Consider the following 10,127-nt stretch of genomic DNA (forward strand, 5'->3'; position numbering starts at 1 on the left):
GCTTTACATGGATATATCCTTTACGAAGAAAGTCTGAATTTCTAAATAGTTTCCTAAAATTTCAAAGGCTTATGGAAAATCAACTTGTTAGGAAAATTAAGTGCTTCCAATGTGATGGGGGAGGAGAATTCTGTTCTAATAAATTTTTGAATCATCTCTCTGTTTGTGGAATTGAACTCCATGTTTCATGTCCAGGGACACCCGAACAAAATGGAACTGTAGAAAGAAAACATCGACATATTGTTGAGACATCATTAACCATGATGTTTCATGCTAACATCCCATTATTTTTATGGACTGAAGTTTTTCTCACTGCTGTCTATCTGATAAATAGGATGCCATTATCTACACTAAACTATGAGAGTCCATACTTTAAGCTCTTTAAAAGACATACTGAATATAGTGGCTTGCGGGTGATTGGATGTCAATGCTTTCCTTCACTACGACACAGAGGAGGACACAAGTTTTCTGCAAAGACATGTCCTTGTGTTTTTATAGGATATAGCCCAATTCATAAAGGGTACAGGTGCTTGGATCCAAAGACTAAACGAGTGTATATCTCTCCTCATGTGGTTTTTGATGAAACAACCTTCCCTTTCAAATCATCATGTGAATCCCTATCTCCTCCAAATTTAGAACTCATTGAGTTTCCCAGTGTTGATGAATGGTTAGAGCCCACCTCCAAGACGAATCAATCCACGAGTTCAAGTCAATTAGTGGATTTCACTACGGAGATCACCATAGATCAATCAAATGACCAAACAGCTGAAAATACTGCTAACCAATTCTTATTTTGTGATCAGAACTGTTTTGCAGGACCTTGTGTGCATCCCATTCAAGATCATGCAGAAAGTTCTAGTTCTAGCCAACAAAGTGAAGAACAAGTCAGAGAGGTACTGCTTGAGCACCAGCCTTCATTACTATAAGAAGAGTTGCACCAATCTGAGGACGATTCTGCAGTACCCGTCTTACGATCAACCTGATTGCGCAGGCTTCCATCCTATCTTTGTGATTATGTTGCACTCGCAACAACAACACCACAACAATATTCTGAACCAAAAACATTTCGTAGTGCTTTCAAGGAACCTCATTGGGTCAATGCAATGGAGGAGGAAATGCATGTTCTACATTCAAATCAAACATGGTTCTCTTGTCCCACGACCTACCAATACCAATGTTTGGATCAAAATGGGTTTATCGCGTCAAATACAAAGAAGATGGCTCTCTTGCTTGATCGCTTCAAGGCTCAGTTAGTTTTGCTAAGGGTTTCACTCAAGTTTCTGGAATTGATTTTGATGAAAATTTTAACCCTGTGGTCAAGCAAACTAACATTCGCCTTGTTATTGCTCTTTCTCTCTCTCTTAATTGGAGCATGAGACAACTTAATGTGAAAAATACATTTCTACATGATCACTTGAAAGAAACTGTTTACATGGAACAACCCCTAGATTTGTGCACCCCGACAAAGTTGACCATGTTTGTTTATTGGAGAAGTCTCTCTATGGTCTCAAAAAAGCACCCTGGGCTTGGTTTGATCGTCGTAGCAAAGCAAATCATTCATTATTTATTTTAAAAACAAACTCAGCAACTACATTGCTTCTAATCTATGTTGATGATATCTTAGTTGCAGGCAATGATGATTCCTTCATTGCAACACTTATACAGCGTCTTGCTCATGAGTTTGCCATCAAAGGCCGTGGACCTTTGCACTACTTCTTGGGTGTAGAGATAATTAGCTTTAAGGGTGGTCTCTTCCTAAGTCAACATAAGTATACCAATGATTTGCTATCCAAAACAAAAATGTTATCTAGTAGTGCCATTGCCACGCCACAAGTTTTCAAGGAAAAGTCTTCTTCTGATGATGAAATCACTACTGATGCTTCTGAATTTCGAACTATTGTGGGTGCCCTTCAACATTTGACTTTCTCTCGTCCAGATATCACTCATGCTGTCAACCGCGCCTGTCAACGGTACAGCAACCCAACTATGACAGATTTGAAGGCCGTTATGCGCATCTTGCGCTATCTTAAGGGCACACAAAATTGGGGACTTTGTTACCTTTTCAACGCTCCATCTTCCTTGTATGGTTTTAGTGATGCCGATTGGGCTGGCTTCCCAGACACTAGACGAAGCACAACAGGTTATTGTGTCTTTTTTGGTGCCAATTGCATCTCAAGGTCTTCTAAAAAGCAACCCACTGTTGCTCGCTCAAGCACTGAAGCTGAGTATCGCTCCATGGCTCACACTACTGCAGAATTGACTTGGCTTACTTATCTCCTTCATGACATTGGTGTTTCTCTCCCTCGCACTCCACAATTATTTTGTGATAATATTAGTGCTCTTCACATGACAGTTAACCCAGTGTTTCATGCTCGTACCAAACATATTGAGCTTGACTATCATTTTGTTCGTGAAAAAGTAGTCATGGGAGCTCTTGTTACTCACTATACTTCTTCATCGGACCAGCTAGTAGATGTGTTCACTAAACCACTACCTAAGGATGCTTTTGTCCAATTTCGCAGCAAGCTGGGGGTGCATTCCAGTCCACCCGCCAGCTTGAGGGGGCATGATAAGGACCCCAAATCAAGTCCCTTGAATGATGTTAATTGTGAGACTAATATGGAAAGAATATCTGCAACAAATGCACATTGTGGAACTGATATGATAGCAGAAAACAAGGAAATAAATTCTGGTATTGCAGCAGCTAATAAGGAAAGGAATTCCTTGGTTCATGGCACAATGCAAGGGTCAGTAACTTGATCAGAATATTTTCTATTCTCCTTTAATTAAGAAATGCTTTTAATTCATTGTTTTGTAATTGCTGTATATATATTTTTTGGTTACAAGAGGAAAATGTAATTGCTGTATATTTTTAATTCATTTGTTCATCTAAATGTATTTTCTTAAGTGGTCAATGAAAAATAACAAAAAAACACTCCATCCTTTTTAACGCTTCTGCATATTTTTACTCAGGAGCATGCATCATTTTAGATTTGTTTCCTAAATGTACATGTAATGATTCATGAAGGTTCTTACTAAAGTTGTAACTTTGAGAAATATTAAGTCTTACATTTTCATAAATAAAAAAAAGAGGTTTTCATCACAAGTTTGGGCGTCACAGCATGGAGCTTCAAAATGTGCTTAGGGCTGATTGTTGGGCAGTTTTCTGAGAACTGAGTGCTCTGGTTTGTGATCACACTCAAAGTCTAGATGAGCAAATGCACGCTCAACCTCCGGAAGCTTTTCAATCTTAATCTGCATAGTCTCTCCAATGGTATGCGCTATTTTCAAGGGTAAATTTTCTGGCAGTTCAATGTCAACCTGCTCCAAAAAACAAGAGATTGTTTTATATAGATTTGTAGTTTGGTATTACAGAAAAAAAAAACAAGTTTGTATTTTGGTGAACAAGGTACCTCCACAAAATATAGAACCCCAAATGTGTATGCGCGGACAGTGTCTACACGCTTGATGCTAGGGTGACTTTGAGCGAGATATGTCAACTTCTGCAAAACTTCAGGAGATGCAGATTGTCCTACTAGTGAAACTGGACATAGAAAGTAGTCTAAGAATCAGAACTGAAACACAAATTTGTTTACAAACAGCAAATAATTTTGAAAACTTCTTTTGCCTTTGACTGACATTAGTACTTAAAGAAGTTAAGAGATCAAGTGGAAGCCGTGAAAGTAATAGCATGTTTGAATCAGTTTATTTTTTCTCAGAATCTACTCATTAAAATTTCTCCCCGGAATTGATTTTGACTTTAAATCAATGGTAGAAATGATTACCCTCTAAGAGGTCAAAGAAATCTACACTTTAGGACTAATATGGGTTGTGCTTCCTGGAAGAAAACTGATTTATCATCTGATTTCCCAACAGAAACACTAGGAACTAGATATTGCTAATGTGCTAATCAAGCTTATGATGATAACGATTTACCTGCATTTTCCATTACAGTGCGAGACCAATTTGAAATCGTATATAGCGCAAGCAGAATAGCTCCTGCCGGGTCAACCCACCAGAAAAACTTATTGCCAAGAACAGCCGCGACTAATGCAACCACATTTGTTATAACATCAAAGTGGTGATCATCTGCATAGGCACGAACAATCTTGTTCTCTGAGCTTCTACAGTAAAGCCAGAGAATAAGCTTCACCGCCGTCGCGAATATCATGACAGAGCACAGCCATATTAATTCCTCTGCAGACATCTTTTCACTCGGCTTGTCCTCTATTAGTTGTTGTAAGGCTGTGATTAACACCTGAAAGCCTGTAGAAAAATAGATTCTATGTATTATGGAATCTTCTGAATGTCAATGTATATAATTTTGATGATTTCTAAGAAAACAAGTTCCTGAAAACTATAAGGTATACCAAAATGTACATAATTTGAACGTAGACATCAATAAGCTGAAGTTCATTGTTTTTAATCCAGCACTTTGATTAGTAAAATCAAGTTCTAGTTCTCTAATTCAGGCTAATATGACTAAATGCTCTCTGCTGTCAATTTTCTGAGGCAAAAGCCAAGTAATCTATGTAAGGTATAACATTCTTTGGTATAATAGAATCTTCTGATATATGATCAAACAAATAAAAGAAACTTATGCACCTAACTTAGCCTAAAGATTTCTTGTATGTCGCACATTTTAGAAATTCTGAAAATAACATGTCAACAGCTATAACCAAAATCTGTATGCTTTATTCAAACTTTATTAGAAAGCCTACAACTCATTTTACAAATTCTTTTCAATATTGATCCCATGCACTGCGGGAGCTTTGATGCACCGGGAATAGGAATAGTTAAAGTGAGTTCGACGAACCAAGTGTTGCCATGATAGCGGCAAAGACAAGTATGCCCACTGGCTGCACCCTAAGCTTTCCAATGGGGTACTTGTAGATATCGATGTTCTTCATTGACACGTGAGCGAACCAAAGTATGCCACCAGCCATGAGATCAAGCAAAGAATCCAGAGTTGATGCTCCAATGGCCATTGAACCACTCCTTACTGTGGCATAAATCTAGACACAATATGGATTTATATGTATAGTTATTGCACAAAAAGTACAGAGTCACTTGAACATATATTTCAAATGAAAAGCCCCAAAATTCAGAAAGTCATTCAACTGAGCCTATCTATCAGCAAGTATAATAATAAAAGAATAAAAATATTGTCCAAATTGATTCTCAGTAGTGACTAGTTTCAAACGAATCTTATCATAATTCATCTCATAGGTGACACAGTGTTTGGACCACTCTTGTTATAATTGATTTTTGATACATTTGGAAGTGAATTAATTTATAATATTTAGATATATTTATAAGAAAAACGATTTCGGTAGGGTAATGTTGAAAAATCCAATTGTAAATTCTCACAATTGATTATGTCAATTTAGAAACTATTTTTCAACATCACCCAAATTGGATTTGCAGTTAAAATCAATTTTTAAAGAAAAAATTCAAACTTGTAAAGTTAAAATTATTTCCAAAGAAAAACTTAAAAGAGTAGCTTTTAGGTGTCACTATGAAGAAAGATAACTTTATTCAAACATGTTAGAAGCCGCCAAACTAAGAAACTTTAGTAATTTCTGAATAAACAAACTGAGACGAATGATCAATGAATGAAAGAAAACATATTGTTCAAGAAAGTCTCACAAAGGGGAGGGGGAAGGAAAGAAAGGAGGAAGGAGGGTAAGCTCTGTTTTGAGACATACAGTTGAGAGGAAGAAGAACTTACCTTTAATAACAAGAGAACAAGATTTGCGTAGTTAGAAATCTTCATGGCTCTTTCTTGGTGAGCCTGTTCTTCATCCTCCTCCTCCTCCTCCTCCTCCTGAACAATGCTGCTGCCAAGTTTAGGTTCCACCATGGCATCCACTTCCTCAAGTGATTTGAGAGTAGCGAATTGTCTTTCATAATACTCTTTCTCTCCTATAAATAAATTAATTAACACACACGAAACATAAATAGTTACGTTCAAGTGGTAAGAATGACGGATCTATGTTAGGAAGCATGAGGGGAAATGCCCTCACTTGATTTTAAATAAATCATTAGAAAAAAATTTAAGTAGTAAAAGTATGTGATTTTAAATGACTTTTTTGTAAAAAAATGCACTCACTTGAGTCCTACATTGTAAAATGCTCTCACTTATGTCTCACATTACCAAATGTCCTCACTTGAGTAGTAAAAGTACGTGGTTTTTAATAACTCATTTACTAAAAAATTACTTCAGTACTTATGTTTCATTTAGTAAAAAATATCATCACTTCTAATTATATATTTCTAATTATATATGTTAATTTTTTTTTATTACAAATTTACAGCTATATAATGCCCTCACAACAACATTAATTTTCTGGATCCGTCTTAGATAAGACCATCTCATCAAAAAAAAAAAAAAAAAAAACATACATACATACCTTCGCTTAAGGCAGTGACGTCGAAGGGAGGCCCATCAGTTACTATACAAGAACGGACTTTATGAGGAAGCAAGCCAAAGAAGGCGGCTCTGTGTGTGCTCTGGGGACTGACTTCGTCTCTCTGACCGTCGTCGACAATTTCGGTGGTGCTGCCACCGCCATTCTCGAACAGCAGCGGCTCTGTTGGATTCGGACCAGAATTCTCGTTCATCAAGGCATTCATCGTTACAAACAGTAGCAAAAAACAGAGAGTAGTCAATTTTTTTTCAATCAGAGTTAATCTTGTTTGTGAGTGAGAGTGAGATGACTATTACCAAACAGATACTAATATAGGTGCTTAATCCCAAAATATACACTACTAGTACTTTTTACCCGGGCGATGCACGGGGATATTTATTTTTAGCTTTTGTGTAATTTTTTTTGTTAAATCTATCTTTTTTTAGAGATATATTTTGTTGATTAAAAGATATAAATTTATTTTAGGCTACGAATTCTTAAATTTTCATTTTTTTGAGTTGTTATTTTGTTTTTATATTTTGTACTTGTTGTTATAAATGCTGGATTAATTTTATTTTTAAATGTATTTAATAGTTTATTACAAGGAGTTTTTTTTTTGAAAAGCTTTAATAGTTTATTACAGGGAGTTGAAGTAACGTGTATGTGCTAAGGATGGATGTAAAATTGCAATTTTTTTTGTAAAAATATCTCCTTCATATGACATTGCGAAATACTTCTTTGTAAACTACATTTGAAGTACTATGAGAATGGTTGCATATCGATTTTGGCAAATATAACCCCACCTTTTTTAAAGACGGTCCTTGACTTTTGTTTATTGTAATGGAAAAAGAGAGTGTTATAGGAAATTGTTTCCTTTGAAATTTGAAAGAAATTCTCCGATCTGATGGGGTTAATGTTAATCTTTGTATGACGCCCTTTTTTCGGCTATTGTTCCAGATATAATATTTGCTTCTAAAACACATGTCCTCATTTGAGTAATAGTCAGAGTGGTATAGTTGGTTTAATGGGGTTTAACTTTTTTATTTAAATTATTATTTCAAGTGAAATCTTTTATATAATAATTACATAGACGACGAAACCCAACTTTAATTTTAAATATTAATTAATATATACTATAAATCTAAACTAATTAGGCATGTCCTATAGTATTATGTAGCTGTGGTATTGACTAATTATTTACTAATAAACATATTGAAGAGAAAAACACAATAAAATTGCTATAAAATTGATGGTTGTAATTGAATCTGGAAGAATAATTTGTATTTCCACCAAAATAACCATAATCAAATTTTGAATGCAGTGCAATGTATTATTGAATTACTACTTTACCCTCAAATTGCAAAGATTTCTCCTTTTTGAATTCTATGCTTTTTATTTTTAAAATATGAAGTACCAATTTTATTTTGTATCTTCTATACAATAGTAACCAAATGTGATTGGAATTTATAGAAGTGGAAAAGTTTGTCTCACGGGATTCTTTATTTTTGTGACATCATTAGGTAGTTTGAGGTGAAGTTTGAATTAATTAATCTTTAGGTTTTAAATTTTCTTACTTATATATAGCTCTTAAATGATATTAATTCATAATATATAACTAATATTTTTATGCTTATATTTTTTTCAAATATGTTTAACTCAAATATATGTTTTAACTTTTGAGTAAATAATTACTTTGATAAGATATATTTTCTAACCAAGTTTTCTGACGTAGTGGTTCAACATTTCGTCATTTAAGCAAGTGGTTAGGGGTTTAAAACTCAACTCTTGTGAAAAGAAAAAAACTCTTGCGCTGACTGTGCAACTAAAGATTACTCTCATGGTTGTCATTTGTGGTGATATAAAGGCCAAGACCAAAGAGAAATTACATAAATTTTTGAAATCAATGATTCCCATGTGGTGGAAATGAGTTCTATGCCATTGAATTAAGTGGTTCATTATTAAGGAAGAGTTTAAGATTGTTATCATAACCATGACTATGTGTCGATGTGTCCTATTATTTTTTCATGATGAATAAACTAATTAATTGCAACTATTACAACTATCACCAAGGGCAAGATCAACACTCTCTTATACAAACCTTGCCATTTCAGAACCCACTATGAAATGGGATGAAAAGCTTGACGTCGAGGATTAAAAACAGAGCATTTGATATGTTGAGGATGAAAAACGGAAAGTATTTCAAAAGGACTAAAAACCGAATATGGTATATTATAAGGAAAGCCATTTTTATAGTACTTCAAATGTTGTTTACAAAGAAGTCTTTTGCAATGTTAGATAAGTATATTTTTCTACATCTTTAATTATAATATTTAAATCCAATTAATCAAAATATTACTTACATAATACTACCTTTGATCCTATTTATAAGAAGCAAAAAAAATCACATAGTTTAAGAAATGTAGTTAAACTAGATAAAATGCATTAAATTTGCCTTGAAATAAAATAAAATACAATTTGTTATTAGTGTTGGAAAGTGGGAAAGAGAGAGAATAATTATGAAACACATTTTACAAGTTTGAATTAATAAGAGTATTATTGGAAAAAATAACTAATATAGGTCAAACTTTCATTTGGTTCTTATAAAAAAGACCAAGATTTTTCTTTTCTTTCATGCTTATAAATAGGACCCGAGGTAGTAATTAATTTACATTTTTCTTTACAAACGACGACGGAGAACAAAAATAGAAACTATAGACCCATCCTTCATGAGAATATTGAACTACAATTAAGTCAGACCAATTATTAGTTTTAGTTGCATTCACATTGTTACGATTTCAACTGAAAACAAATAAATAATTTTCTAGCACCAATGATAAGTTCATATATGTTACTTCACCTCTCTGTAATAAATTATGAAACTTTAATATATAAAAAAAAACTAATGTAACATTTACATAAATAAAGACAAACAACACTAAAACAACGCATACACACACAAAAACACAACCATCACCCAATAAAACTTACAAATTTATAATTGCTGATATAAAATTAATTACACACATTTTATAAAAATACATATAATAAACATAAATGAGTATTTCCGTGCATCGCACGGGTAAAAAGTACTAGCATTAAATAAATGACAATCAATCATACCATTATTTCATTCCAATAATAGGAATGTGTTAGTTGCATGTCTTTGTGTATCTTTACTAGTATATAACTATATGTTTATGCTACTTTTTCAAGGCTTCAAATTGTATTACAAAAGATACACATTGATTTGGAAAATTTTAGTGACCGGATGATAGTCACTAGAAAAAGAGAAAATATCTCCAAATATTGTGGGGATCAAACATGTGAGAGTATTGCGGTTGCAAATACCAGCAATGATCATGAAATAAAGTGTTTATAAATTAAATCTCATCAAAGATTGAATGAGATATAATAATTTAATTTGATATAAAAGTTAAAACGGAAATAGACCGTTTAATTTCTATGCACCGACGGTGTAAAGTTTTTTTACACCGTCAACCAATTAGATTTTAAGGATGTGAGAAAATCTCTCTTTTTATTTAATTTCATTAATTGACATGGCACATCCTTGAGATCTGATTGGTTGACGATGCAAAAAAAATTTACACTATCACTGAATCATCCTTTTTCTCATAATAAAATACACTGTTAATATCTATAATGGGTTAATCATTAAATTGGTCTTTGTTTTTGTAAGGTCGTTCACGTTTGGTTCCT

At 33.7% G+C, this 10,127-nt stretch overlaps 1 protein-coding gene across 1 annotated transcript; it reads right to left on the minus strand.

Annotated features, from left to right (window-relative positions):
• Positions 1 to 3,029: 3,029 nt before the first annotated feature.
• On the minus strand, positions 3,030 to 6,740 carry LOC130731970 (metal tolerance protein 4-like). The gene is made up of 6 exons (XM_057584123.1): positions 6,414 to 6,740; positions 5,732 to 5,925; positions 4,817 to 5,015; positions 3,937 to 4,266; positions 3,414 to 3,544; positions 3,030 to 3,321 (listed from the first exon to the last, which is right to left on the minus strand). The coding sequence occupies exons 1-6, from the start codon at positions 6,634 to 6,636 to the stop codon at positions 3,142 to 3,144; spliced, it is 1,257 nt and encodes a 418-aa protein (XP_057440106.1). The 5' UTR covers positions 6,637 to 6,740; the 3' UTR covers positions 3,030 to 3,141.
• Between the last annotated feature and the right edge of the window lie 3,387 nt (positions 6,741 to 10,127).

This window comes from Lotus japonicus, chromosome 1 (genome assembly GCF_012489685.1).
Source record: "Lotus japonicus ecotype B-129 chromosome 1, LjGifu_v1.2".
NCBI classification, from domain to species: domain Eukaryota; kingdom Viridiplantae; phylum Streptophyta; class Magnoliopsida; order Fabales; family Fabaceae; genus Lotus; species Lotus japonicus.

What these genes read in the sequence shown, in the direction of transcription:
- LOC130731970 (XM_057584123.1), bottom strand. Translation starts at nt 6,636, where the DNA reads ATGAATGCCTTGATGAACGAGAATTCTGGTCCGAATCCAACAGAGCCG. An exon ending in CGTCACTGCCTTAAGCGAAG is followed by an intron (nt 5,926 to 6,413) that starts GTATGTATGTAT and finishes ATTTATTTATAG; the next exon opens with GAGAGAAAGAGTATTATGAA. An exon ending in TTGTTCTCTTGTTATTAAAG is followed by an intron (nt 5,016 to 5,731) that starts GTAAGTTCTTCT and finishes TATTGTGTCTAG; the next exon opens with ATTTATGCCACAGTAAGGAG.